General features: G+C 28.3%; 1 protein-coding gene across 1 annotated transcript; it reads right to left on the bottom strand.

Annotated features, from left to right (window-relative positions):
* Positions 1–8,435: 8,435 nt before the first annotated feature.
* Positions 8,436–9,425, bottom strand: LOC127279578 (uncharacterized). Its single transcript, XM_051302009.1, has one exon. It carries the CDS (start codon positions 9,423–9,425, stop codon positions 8,436–8,438), a length of 990 nt encoding a protein of 329 aa, XP_051157966.1.
* Positions 9,426–15,046: the final 5,621 nt, after the last annotated feature.

Below are 15,046 nucleotides of genomic sequence, written 5' to 3'. Positions count from 1 at the left end.
GGATAATTTTTAAATTAATTTATCAAATTACAAATTGACGATTTAAATGTCCACCATACATCTCGGTAAATTTAATTAATTAATTAATGATAAAAGCCATAAGCATACGTTGATAAATGTTCAAAAAGTTTTTCTAATTATGTTACTTTTAATTGAATAATAATTTAATAAAAATTTGACAAGTCCAGGATTTTTTATAACGAGATTCAGTATTTAATAAATTTCATTTTTAAAGAATTACCTTAAATCGTTTTATATAGCTGCTAGTTTCACAAATAATATTAATATTAACATTGCAATATTATTTCAATGCCCTTTTAATTATGACACTAATTTAATAATAGAATTTAAAAATATTTCGTTGAAAACATTTTTAAATTTTCCCGCCATTCGTGTCAACTGATGACGACAAGGCTTGCAGCTTATAAAGACCCGAAAGTTACCCACCTTCAGGTTGTTGGTTAGGTTAGTGGTTAGGGTTCTTAGCTGTTGTGTTGCGCGTCCGGGTTCAATCCCCAGCTCCTCCAAATTTATTTCCGAAAATTGCGCCGTTAATGTTGGGGAAAAATAAAAGAAAGCGCAATAAGGGAAAAATAAATTTTTTTAATTTTACTTTTATTTAATAAATATTATAAAACATTTATAATAAACTTACCTTATAAAATTCACTGAAAACTTGTATTTTAATTTTACAGGAAATTTGCCTATATATCTTATTTAGAGTACTTTCCGGAGATAGTTTTAAAGAAATTCACAAAGCAAATTTCTGTAAAACTCAAAATTTAATATTTCCTAAACTTTTATCCACAAGTTTTCGGCAAACTTAATCGGATAACTATCCTGAACTTCGCACCGCGAGTTATAAAACCGAGGACATATAGAGCTCGCCTAAACTTCCCCTGAAGCTCCCCAACTTAGTTTCCGAACTTAACACGGGGAACTCCCCGCGAACTCCCTGCGAAAAACGGTGCTGTCTGGGTAGCCTATTTAGTAATATAGTTATATTTGAAGCTCTACAATATGAACTTTAATAAGTTTATGAACAAGTCAAAAAAAACGAAAATTGACGGTTAGATAAAAGAAGAATGCGTTCGATTTTTGCAAAATTTGCGTCATATGGAACTTTTCATTTTAATTACATTTTTTAGGCACAGACGTCAAAATTTTCGGCTTTAAGCAAAAAAGCAAGAAAGACAAATGTTAATATAAATGTGACGCGATCTGATGAAAGGGACCTTAGAAGCAAACCAATTATAGATTATGTTTAAAACAATTTTATCTTGTTTAAAAGTTTCTTTCTGTTTCTATAAAATCAAAATCAGTTTCTATTGAATATTTTGGATGTAATGAAAAGTTAAACATCAATGGTTCGTATTGAAAGTTGATTCTCTTTGTGTATTTTCACTTCAAAATTTGAAAACATAACCTATAATTTTTTGCTTCTAAGGTCGATCCCTTTCTTCATATCGAGTAACAAATATCCATTTAAGTCATTCTATTATATTTCGACCAAAGTCGTTGCCGACTAATTTTTAAAAATTATGATATTTTGCAGGAATGATCTAGAAGTTATCAAGATAACGAAATGAAAAGATTTTTTTTTAAATTATTATTATTTACTTTAAAATATGAATTTAAAGTGTACGAGGTGCATAAAACTGACAGTTTTTCAGCCAGCAGAAAATATTCGAGAAAACATAATAATCTACCACAAAAGTGTAAAAAATATAATTAGAATTTATTAAATAAAAACTTACCAAATATAAAGTCCTTGCAATTTACTTTTAGATTTTCTTTGCACTTTTCTGCTTTTTTCTTTATAAATATAAAAATATTTAAACTGAAAATTGCCATTTTGCTGATTTTCGCGATTTTTGAAAGTCAATAATTTTTTTCTAGTAGAATGGAAATGTAAGAAGTTTTGGGAATATTTAAATATACACTAAATACACACACACACAACAAAAGTCTCGCGTTGGTTTTCAAACTATTTTTCAAGATAAAGCAAATCAAAATTTCTTTATTTTTTGAGGCTATTTTGACAACAATTTCTTTTCAACTTGAAGTTGGTTCTCAGGTGTCCAGTTTTTAACGTGTTTTAATTTCAAATTTACCTCTTAATTAAATAAGTTACATGAAAGAAAATTATTTTATAAATAAATAAATTATTTACATACACTTAAATCTCGTTATAACGACAAGGTCGGGACTTTAAAATCTCGATATAACGATGACAAGAGGGGCCCCCACTTCACATTCTATTTAAAAACGTGAATTTATCTGTAACCAACTTTACAATATGTCAAATTTGTTTGACATTTAATATAAACATTCTTTAGTGTATACATATACGAATGATATTAATTTCCAATTATGGAATCGGATAAAAAAGTAAGTAATTTCTGATTATTTTATAAGTGAAATTACAAGGTTTCAAAAAATAAATATTTGTTTGTAATTACCGAAACCCTGGCGGATTCGATTTACCTAAAATCGACCCAGCTGGGTCGAATCTAAGTCGAATCTAAGTCGAATTTAGGTAATTATCAAAAAAAAGCTTTAAATTGATGAAAATTTATAAAAATTAGTATTGTGAGGTTAAATGAACATTCATAGAGTTAATTTTTGTAAGAATTTTAATTATTAACGTGATAAATAATAAATAATTACTTGATATGTGCAAGTGGTAACTGTAGATTTTAACTCGTTGTCAGTTTTCATAATATTTTCAGAAATTAGTGTAAAATGTGTGAAAAAATAATTTATATTTAATAGAAATTGCAAATTTTATTAAATTATTTTATTATTTAACAATCACATTTCATAATAATTGCAATTTAATTAAAAAATAACAGTTTTCTTAAAAGTGACAAGAACTATATTAGTTGCAGACGCCGTTAGATGGCAGCAGCATGCAGGGAGCACAAATTTCCAGCTATCCTATTACTTAAAATTAGTGATTATTAGCATTAGTATAAATAAATGATTAATTTTTTTATAACTTGTATTAAAAAACAATTTCATTAAAGAATTGTGAATATGAAATAAAAAATCTGCAACTTTTTTTTTTAAAAGAAAAAGAATTTTGTTAAAAAATTATGATGGCAAAATACAAATTTAACTAAATTTTTTGATCTTTTATTTAAGAATTTTTTAAAAAGTTATAAGTAAAAATTTAAGAAAAATATATCAGCTTAATTTTTATTATTTTAACAAAATTCTAAAGTTTTTTTTATAAATAAAGAAAAAAATTGCATATTTTCTATTTAATGAATGTTTAAAATTTGTAACTCTTTTCAAATCTTGGCGCGCGTTCCGCTGTTCCGTGTGTGGTCGGTATAATAGAGTTCTTGTCACTTTTAAGAAAACTGTTATTTTTTAATTAAATTGCAATTATTATGAAATGTGATTGTTAAATAATAAAATAATTTAATAAAATTTGCAATTTCTATTAAATATAAATTATTTTTTCACACATTTTACACTAATTTCTGAAAATATTATGAAAACTGACAACGAGTTAAAATCTACAGTTACCACTTGCACATATCAAGTAATTATTTATTATTTATCACGTTAATAATTAAAATTCTTACAAAAATTAACTCTATGAATGTTCATTTAACCTCACAATACTAATTTTTATAAATTTTCATCAATTTAAAGCTTTTTTTTGATAATTACCTAAATTCGACTTAGATTCGACTTAGATTCGACCCAGCTGGGTCGATTTTAGGTAAATCGAATCCGCCAGGGAATATTGCGGTTAAACTAATTAAGTATGTAGTTGGTTACTATTTAACCTCATACAAGTTAATTGAGCAACAAAAAACTTTTTAAATTGATGAATCTAATAGCTTACATATTTAAATTCGATCGTGTTTTTTTTTAAATTGGTGGGGGTAAAGGGGACAAATTTTTGTCGTTATATAAAGAGTTTTGGTGTTCGTAATAACAAGCGAACGTTGTATCGAGATTCGTTATAACGAGATTCGAGTGTACATTCATATATTTTATAATTTATTTAATTATAAAATTATTTTCTTTTATTTATTTAAAAGGTAAATTTGAGTTTAAAACTGTTAAAGAATTGACGTCGGCGAACAAAGTTCAACTTGAAAAAAAATTGTTGTCAATATAGCTTCAAAAATAAAAAAATTTTGATTTGCTTTATCTAACTAGTTTGAAAACCAACGCGAGACTTTTGGTGTGTTTCTATTTAGTGAATATTTAAATATTACAAAAATCTCACATTTTTCCCTTCTACTGGAAAAAAGTTATTGATTTTCAAAAGTCGCGAAAATGAGCAAAGCGGCAATTTTATTTTTCAAATTTTTTATATTTATTAAGAAAAAAACAGAAAAGTGCAAAGAACATGTAAAAGTGAATTGCAAGGACTTTATATTTGGTAAGTTTTTATTTAATTTCATGATTCCAATTTCTCATAACACAGCCCCACAAAAAAAAGTGTTATGTACTTTTGACCGGAATACCCTAACCCTATGTATTTTCACGCGCTGAACACGAATCCGCAGTCCGTTTTGCTCCATCACGTCAGGACTTTTTTCTAACCTCAAAAAACATGTCGGATTTTGAGAAGTAGGCGATTTTTTAAAAAATTGATGTATTAACTTCAAACTTAATATCTGGGGGTTTTTGTGTCGATGATTACGAATCTGAAGTTAGATTTTCAAAATCCAAAATGGCGGATCCAATATGGCTGACGAATTTTGAAAAAATTTTAAGATTTACTTCAAACTTGGTATCTATGGGTTTTTTGGGTCGCTGATTACGAATCTGATGTCAGATTTCCGAAATTCGATATGCCTGATTCAATATTAAGGAATTATTTTTAAAAAATTGTCAGATTATTACGAAATTTGGTATCTACAGGTCAAGAAGACTAGAAACAGGAGGAATAACTCCGGTGGTGGGGGTGAAGCAAATTCGGAGGACAATGAAGGACTCCGGTAGTTTGCGCAGTAGTGAAAAAATGAAACATCCGCGCATACATGTGTGAATGTATTTAGGTTATGTTGGTTTGGTAAACAATTGACACGTGATTAATTAAATAAATTAAAATTGATGGGTCTTAGTTAGCAAATTCACTTTATAATAGAATCAAGTATACCAAATTAGATTACTGATAGGTTGTCAATTTTTTATTAAAAATTTGAACACTCTTTAAATTAGCTTTTGACAAGCTCTGTCGTCTGCTTTGTTGTCACGCCAGCTGTCTAACGGATCTGACGTACAAGTGACACATCCGGTTGCGCAGAAACCTAATTTGGTCTACTGCGCAAATACTGTCCACCCTCATTGGACTCAAATACTGCCTCAACAATCTCTTACCCCCACCACTAGAGTTATTCCTCCTTATTCTAGTCTTCTTGCTACAGGTTTTCTAAGTTGCTGACAAGTAACACTAGGGAAGGGCCATACGCCGATTTTTCTGAAACTTGGCAGTTTTGTAGTTTTTTGAAAACAATTTGACACGTATGTTTTGTTTTTCCCCAAAAGCTGATTTATGGGGGGAACTACCCCTTGAATTTTTTTTGGTAGGGGGACATTATTTTACGAAATTTTTTATAAATTAATGTGCAATAGTGTATCTGGGGGTTTTTTGGGTCGCTGATTACGAATCTGATGTCAGTTTTCAAAAATTGATAATGGCGTATCTATAATATGGCCGATAGAAGTCCATGTTGGATATGCCATTTTGAATTTTTGAAATCTGATATCAGATTCGTAATCAGCGACCCAAAAAACCCCTAGATACCAAGTTTGAAGTAAATCTTAAAATTTTTTCAAAATTCGTCAGCCATATTGGATCCGCCATTTTGGATTTTGAAAATCTAACTTCAGATTCGTAATCATCGACACAAAAACCCCCAGATATTAAGTTTGAAGTTAATACATCAATTTTTTAAAAAATCGCCTACTTCTCAAAATCCGACATGTTTTTTGAGGTTAGAAAAAAGTCCTGACGTGATGGAGCAAAACGGACTGCGGATTCGTGTTCAGCGCGTCAAAATACATAGGGTTAGGGTATTCCGGTCAAAAGAACATGACACTTTTTTTTGTGGGGCTGTGTAATTAATTAATTCCTTTATTTATTGGATCAATCATCATTATCATCTACTTCTTCTTGAAATAATCAATTAATTTTAAGGATTCACTAGAATTGTTTTTTTCAATTTTAAATTCGCTTTGTAAAAGGTTCTGGACTTTTCTAATTATTATATACATATACTTATTCCAAGGGAATGATTCAGACATTAAAAACATATGTTCATTCATCTCTACGTTTATACATAATATAATATAATATGCTGACATATCTCATATTACACTCCAGATGATTCCTCTCTGAAATGTATGTAACTATTTTTATCATCCATGCAAAAAACCAATTATAACATTAACAGGTGATGTTTCCTTATTCTGATAATATCTGTATAATTATTATTCTATTAAATAATTAAACAATTTATTTAAATATTAAGAAAACCAAATTTATTTGAAAAATATTTTCTACTTACCGTATGATCAGGAGATATAGTGAAACTCTGTATGTCAACTTATACTTCATAAATATACTTATTCGTTTCTCAATTTTGAAAAAAATTTACAAATTTTGGGAGACAAGTTTTTGGGGAATTTTCAGGAAAAATTTTTTTTCTTTGTATCTCTTTAGAAGTTTCTCGATTAGAATGGATTAGAACCATTTTTTATTTCATATGTCGGTAAATGTCGGTGCAGGAATCTGTATCTAGAACCGGCACTGTATATCTACTGAAAGTAACTTTCCGTCCCGCTCAGTGACGTCACCGAGAGGGAATGTAACTTTCCCTCCCGCTCGTCGGAAAAGACATACGTTTCTCCCGCTACACAGGTAAGAAATTATGTACTTTTGGTGCGTGTGTTAGAACAAAAATTTTTCATTCGGTCAGTCCCATAAAAAACGAATTTAAGGTGTCGAAAATCGCATTTTTGGCTTAAATATAAGCTCTAATTATCAACTTTAAGGCCCAGATTTGAAAGATGATAGGTAAGGTTACGGAAACCTAACATCCTCAGTATATCCCCAGGATATCCCAAAAATATCCTACGTAACGGCGGTTAGGATGTTCTGAGGATATCCTCAAGATATCCTAGGATATTCTATGGACGTTTTCAGGATATCCTACATTAGTTTAGGATATCCTGAGGATATCCTTTTGTTGTGAGGGACGTGTTATCTAGGTATAGTTTTTATTTCAAATATAAAAATATGAAAAATCTTTTGTTTGAAATAAAAAAGGTCTTAGAAGACATTATGAACTGTTCGCTTAAGAAACGGTTGAAGACGACTTAAGCCTTATGACTTAAAAAACTGTTTATATCGTATTTATCATATTAAGTATAATAATCAATTTTAATTTTTGATTTATTAATCATTTTCAATTCAAATTTAAAACTACCGAACCCATGTGTTTGAGAAGGTTAGGTTAGGTTGGTTACTCTTGACTCACATATATACCTATATTAGTATTTTAGTCATGGATCAAACATAACCTTACAATTCAAGGGCATAGGGTTAATGGAAAAATTAATGGAATTCCTTTTCAGAAAAAATAAATTAAACATTTCAGTTTCTTTGAAAAATTTTAATAAAATCAAGTTTTGTATATTTTACAAGACGGTTTTTGGTATGATAAAATAATTTAAAATAACTTTAAAGCATTTTGGTTAAGAAAAATATACATTTAGATTTTACCCTATTTTTCCCTTTTTTGAAATATAATTGTCTCTATTCTCCTTTTTTTGGAAATTTTATGCTGTGAAGCCTGCTATCGGAAACTTTTCCACCTGGATTATTATCGAAAATGGACTACATTTTATGGAAATAATTGTTTTTCAAGTTTATATATTTCTTCACTGAGAGAAACGATTGGTTGCGATTGCCATATTGTAAGTATATTTATATTAGTTACTCTTACCAATTAGTAAGTAAGGTAACTAATTAAAAATAAACTTATTAGTTAAACCAACTAATGAAATAGTTATTCTAACTAATTAAAATAATAACCACAATTAGTAAATTATAGCAGTATAATTATTTATTAATAATTTATAAGAATGAAATTTTCTCTATAAGATTATGTTAATTTTAAAGTGAAAACAAACATTCTAATTTTGTAAAAGTATTGATTTTTGTGACTTCTGCAACAATTTTCTCCCGGCTTCTCTAAAAAAAGGTGTTTTAGGTGAGCAAAAGATTTTCAACTGAATCATCTGAAATAAAAAATGAAAAATATTTAGGTAATATAATATCAAATCCTGTTTTGAATCGAAGAAATGAAAAAATGTTACATTTACACAAAATGGCAGCTTAAAAAAAAGAAATTCAATTTTTTTTAGAAGCTGCAACTTTGTGTAAATGTTAGGGCTTCTCACGAGACGAGACGAGTCGAGACTTTGATAAGTTTGCAATATTCTTGACGAAAAATACTTTCAAAAAACTCCATAGAAGCATCTTTTATTTCCTGTCCCCATTCCGTCAGTTCGAAGGTTTCCACTTTAAATCTAGGATCCAAGATTAACGAACAGCAATAGAACCAATTAGTTTTATGGTAATGTTTCAACATTTTATCTCGTCCTTTTTGAAAAGCTAGTAACAGTATTTCGTCAACAGTATTTCGATCAGGTTTCTCGTCCAAAGAAAAAATCGTCTTGTTTATTTTAGTTTCGAGAAGATTGAACGCGACAATCACAAGAGGAAGAGTAACATATTGGTCACCTCCAAGAAGAGTAGAAACTTTTTTAAAATCACCTAAAAATTTATGGATTTGAATCAAAAGAGACCATTCGTCATCATTTAATTTTAAGTCAGCAACCTTATCACAATTCTTCCAGAATAGATTTAATGCAGGTCTCATTTTTAATGCAACTTCTATCATGTTGTCGGTACTTTTCCATCTTGTACTTACGTCAAGAATGGGTTTGATGTATTTGGTCTTTGAGGCGTTACAGAAACTTTGCAAAATTAATTGCAAATCTTCAGATCGTCGAAGCTTTACGAAGGTCTTTCTTACTTTCAAAATTACTGTTGCTGGATAAGGCAGCTCTGTTGAATCTTCATCATCAGATAAAGAGTCATCTTCGTTATTTTCAGACAAATTCTGTTCATTCTCTTCTTGCAGTTCATTTTCATTTTCTTCAACATTCATTACCTTTAAAGTATCTTGAACACCAAAATTGAATATGTGCGCAAAGCACCTAAAATGTTGGTTAATGGGATCAAATTTATAATCTGCTTGAATCAATAATTTACTTAATTCCATCATAAATGTTGAATTTGCTGCTACATTGTCCAAAGTTATTCCTTGGATTTTTTCCTGCAAATTATATTCTGTAATGCATTTTAAGAACATTTCAGCCATCGCTTTTCCTGTATGAGAGCCATTAGCTGGAATAAAATCCAAAACCAACGAACGCAGTTTCCAATTTGATCCAATAAAATGAACTGTTACACCATAGTATGAATTTCAGTTTATGCTGGTAAAACCATCCATAGTAAACGACACTTTTGAAGAATTATACTTTAATAAAGTTTTAACATTTTATTTTACTCTTTTGAACTCTTCCAGAGTTTTTCTTTGAACCGTTGACCGTGATGGCATTTTAACATTTGGGTTGAGATCATTGAAGTATGCTTTTGTTTCCGAATCATCAAAAAATTTAAATGGGAATCTTTTTTTTGCCATCCAAATCACAGTGCGTTTATCCTAATTTTCTTGTGATTCATGTTTCTATATTAAAAAAAATAATATTTTAGTGTAAATAATATAACTTTCCTTATTATATTAAAAAGATTGTTCGTAGGTCGTCGTCGTCGTCGTTGCCCTTACCGATATCTTCGCTATATATATATATATATATATATATATATATATAAGTAAAGCACATAATCTCACATGCACAAAGCACAAACACAAAAATACTCACACATATACACAAGACACATACACATATATACTCACACATATACACAAAATATATTCACATACATACACATGTATACTCACACATATACACAAAGTAAATACACATGTATACTGACACATATACACAACATACATACACATGTATACTCACACATATACACAAAGTACATACACATGTATACTCACACATATACACAAAGTACATACACATGTATACTCACACATATACACAAAGTAGATACACATGTATACTCACACATATACAGATAGTTGATTCACATGTATACTCACACATATACACAAAGTAGATACACATGTATACTCACACATATACACAAAGTACATACACGTGTATACTCACACATATACACAAAGTAGATACACATGTATACTCGCACATATACACATAGTTGATTCACATGTATACTCACACATATACACAAATACACAACATACAGTACATACACATATACACAAAGTAAATACACATGTATACTCACACATATACACAAAGTACATACACATATATACTCACACATACATACAAAGTACATACACATGTATACTCACACATATGCACAAAGTGGATACACATGTATACTCACATATACACAAGTATACTCGCACATATACACAAAGTAGATACACATGTATACTCGCATATATACAAAAAGTAGATACACATGTATACTCACACATATACACAAAGTACATACACATGTATACTCACACATATACACAAGACACATACACATATATGGGCATATCTCTAGAACTTTTAAACTTTATGTTATCGCTCATTATGATACCTTAAGAATTTTTTAAATAATTTTTCAATACCATAATTTGACCAATTATAGGGCTTTTTATATGTATCATGCGTTATATAATTTTTTTAATTATGTAGGAAATGACGAACGTAAGTTAAAGTGGTGAAATCGACAGTTTCTAGTGTGTGATATTGACTGGTTTTTTTAGTTTATAGACTGTAACTTTTTTAACGAAACATTGTGTGTCTTGTGGCTTGCAATAGGAGTCGGTGGGAGTGTAAAGAACTAAAAAATCCATGAAACAATGATGTGCCTCAAATTGAATAAAAACTATGTAGCTTCAAACTTGCGAGACAACTTTTTCAAAATTTCTACAAGTTAGCAGTTAAACTGATATAACTTTTTTAACGAAGGTTTTTGAGTAACGGCACAACGGGATTATATTATCTACCTAATAAGAAGTAATTTAAACCCATACAGGAATGTGTGCCTCCTTTACACAAAGAATGCAATGACTTCAAACATTAAATTTTAAAACGTAACTCAAATCAAAATACCACATATTTGAAAAGCACATGTTGAATTTTGCTTCTAAATGCTCCCAACTCATTGTAATCTCTTCTCATGCATTATAAAAGTATACAGAAAAATAGTTAACCTTTGCACACTTCATTAAAACTGTATAATTAATAATGAATATAAACCTAAACTGTCCGACGCATAGTTTGTGAAGAAAAGTAAGTATTAACCAATAGATGTATTTAAATCTGGCTGATATTTCTCACTCGAAGGTTTTTGGGGTTGCTGCGACTACTAATCTGAATTTTAAATTTTCCAAAATTCAAAATGGCGAATCCAATATGGCGGACGACTTTTTAAAAAAGTGATCCCATTGGCCTAAAATTTGTTACTCGGGGGTTTATGGGGTCGCTGATTACGAATCTGAACTTAATTTTTAAAAATTGAAAATGGTGGATCCAAAATTGCAAACAAAATTTTTTAAAAAATTTTTAAAAAATTAAATTTTTAAAAATTCAAAAATTGTTATAAACTACATTTACTTATGACTTAATAAGCAATAGGCCATAAAATTTTCGAAACTGTAGCATTAAATCATTTTAAAGGTGGTAGCGACCCAAAAAACCCCCGAGTAACAAATTTCAGACAAATTCGATCAATTTTTTTAAAAGTCGTCCGCCATATTGGATCCGCCATTTTGAATTTTGAAAAACTAACGTCGCATTTGTAATCAGCGACCAAAAAAATCCGCGAGTATCAAATTTCAGTCAGTTTTAAACACATCTAGAGATTTTGGGCAGGTTTTTTGCAATAAGGCCCACTGTGATGCGTAACAATGTGTAAAAATGAGTTACGCAAATTTTTTTATAGTATTTGATCAATACTGAAGACAATAAAATTTGTTTCACGAATGTGCCCTGAAAAAAAAATTAATTTTTCTAATATCTCAAAGTTTAAAAGTTCTAGAGATATGCCCATATACTCACTCATATACACAAGACACATACACATACACTCATACATATACACAAAATATACACAACATACATACACATGTATATTCACACACATTCACAAAGTACATACACATATATACTTACACATACATACAAAGTACATACACATGTATAATCACACATATACACAAAGTAGATACACATGTATACTTTCACATATACACAAAGCAGATACACATGTATACTCACACATATACACAAAGTACATACACATGTATACTCACACATATACACAAAGTAGATACTCGCACATATACATATAGTTGATTCACATGTATACTCACACATATACACATATACACAACATACAGTACATACACATATACACAAAGTAAATACATATGTATACAAACTACTTACAGACAAACCACATACACATCTGTACACTCATATACACACAAAACACTTGTAAATGTATACTCATACACATACACAAAGTACATACGCATGTACACTCACACATATACACGATACACATACACATATATAATCACACATATGCGCAAAGTATATACACATGTATACTCACACATATACACATAAATATTTTCAAATATTCGAAAAAGACATACACAATTTGTTGTTCTTAATTTCTCTTAATCTAAGGTGAACTGAAGTAAGGAGAGGTAGAAAAAAAATTAAACACTGTTGTTGAAAATGTAGAATTTTTTTATTCATAAATCTTCTTGGCGACGATCCTGTTACTTATAACGAAGATAAAGTAAGTAACTAAGTTATTTTAGTGTCCTTTTTTTACACATTCACATGTGTCATATCAAGTGAGTCAATACATATAAAACTGTCATTGAATTATTAAATTGTTTCACAAAATATTTATTTTTTTAATTAAAGTTTACTAAAAATTATTAGAATTCATATAAAAATTCTATAGCATCGTTGTAGTGAAGGTGTATTTAGATTAAATAGTAAATTAATTTTGGAGTTTAGATTTGGGTTTGTAATTTTATATAATTTAAATAATTTTAAAAAATCTTTTTTAGTAAATTTAAAAAAAAAAATAATAATAATTATAATTATTGTAAAAGAAAATAAAAATTAATAAAAATGTAATTTAATTTATTTTACTTTTTGTATTAGGGTTAATCAAAAATTTTTATTTAAACTAAATTTTTCGAAATTAATAGGGATAAGAGATTAATTATATCTAATTAATTAATAAATGAATTAAATTCATCCCTGGCGGATTCGATTTGCGTAATGTCTACTTAACTAAGCGGACTTTAGGTAGACATTAGGTAGACATGTAAAAAAACGTATAAAAAAGCTATTAATCGACTTATTATGATAAAAAAAAGTTGATAAAAGGGTAAATAAATGTTTATAGAGTAAATTCGTACAAAATTTGTAATTAATAAAGCAATAAATAATTAATAATGAATGGAAATGTGCGCGAGGTACCTGATCAGTTCAGCTGTTCAATTATTTTCGTGCTATTTTCATGAAAAGAATATAAATTAACTGCAAAAACAATTGATATTTATAAAAAAGTGTAAAATTGATTTAATTTTATTGTTTGCAATACGAATTATTAAATAATAATTAAGTTTTTATCAAATGTGAATAGTGTTGTGAAAACCTGTGAAAACTAATGAGTTACTACATTACCGATCGCATATGATAATAAAAAGTTCTCGATGAGTGTAACAAAAAAGCTGCAATCATGTCCGTAATTTTGGACGAGAAACAATTATGAAATCAATAATTATTTGTATAACTTTATTCTGCATTTTAAAATTCACTTTTTATTTTCTTTCAAAGCAAAAGCTTGGAAGAAAACATGCTCGCACTGTATTGTAAAAACTGGTGGCGCCATCTCTCATATGCGATCGGTAATATAGTAACTCATTAGTTTTCACAGGTTTTCACAACACTATTCACATTTGATAAAAACTTAATTATTATTTAATAATTCGTATTGCAAACAATAAAATTAAATCAATTTTACACTTTTTTATAAATATCAATTGTTTTTGCAGTTAATTTATATTCTTTTCATGAAAATAGCACGAAAATAATTGTACAGCTGAACTGATCAGGTACCTCGCGCACATTTCCATTCATTATTAATTATTTATTGCTTTATTAATTACAAATTTTGTACGAATTTACTCTATAAACATTCATTTACCCTTTTATCAACTTTTTTTTATCATAATAAGTCGATTAATAGCTTTTTTATACGTTTTTTTACATGTCTACCTAATGTCTACCTAAAGTCCGCTTAGTTAAGTAGACATTACGCAAATCGAATCCGCCAGGGATAAATTTAAATATTATATATTTATATTTTTAAAGTAGGTATAAGTTTAAATTTAAATATTTTAAAGGATAAATTTTAAAATAAGATTAAAAATTTTAATTTAATTAAATTTATATAATATAATTTAAAATTTTAATTTTTTAAAAAAATGTAATAAATAATGTAATAAAAATTAAATAAAGTAATTTTAATGAATTCGGCAAAATAAATATTTACCTATTTATTGAAAACATGTCTTTTAAAATTAAATTAAAAGTCTAGTCTGCTCAATAAAAATTTTTAAATAGCTGCAATATTCTAATTGTACAAAGGTAGCGTAATAAAAAGTTTTTTAATTGGAAAATTGAATGAAAGATTGAATAAAATATTAACTTTATTAAAATTAATATAATTAAATTTTATATTTAACTAAAAAATCTTAGAATTAATTAATAGACTAGAAGTCCCTATAAAATTTTATAAATTAAGTTT

The sequence above is a fragment of the Leptopilina boulardi genome, unplaced genomic scaffold (assembly GCF_019393585.1).
Source record: "Leptopilina boulardi isolate dan_hultmark-lab unplaced genomic scaffold, ZJU_Lbou_2.1 LbouV2_218, whole genome shotgun sequence".
In the NCBI taxonomy this organism is placed as follows: Eukaryota; Metazoa; Arthropoda; class Insecta; order Hymenoptera; family Figitidae; genus Leptopilina; species Leptopilina boulardi.
This window is presented reverse-complemented; position numbering and strand designations above follow the sequence as displayed.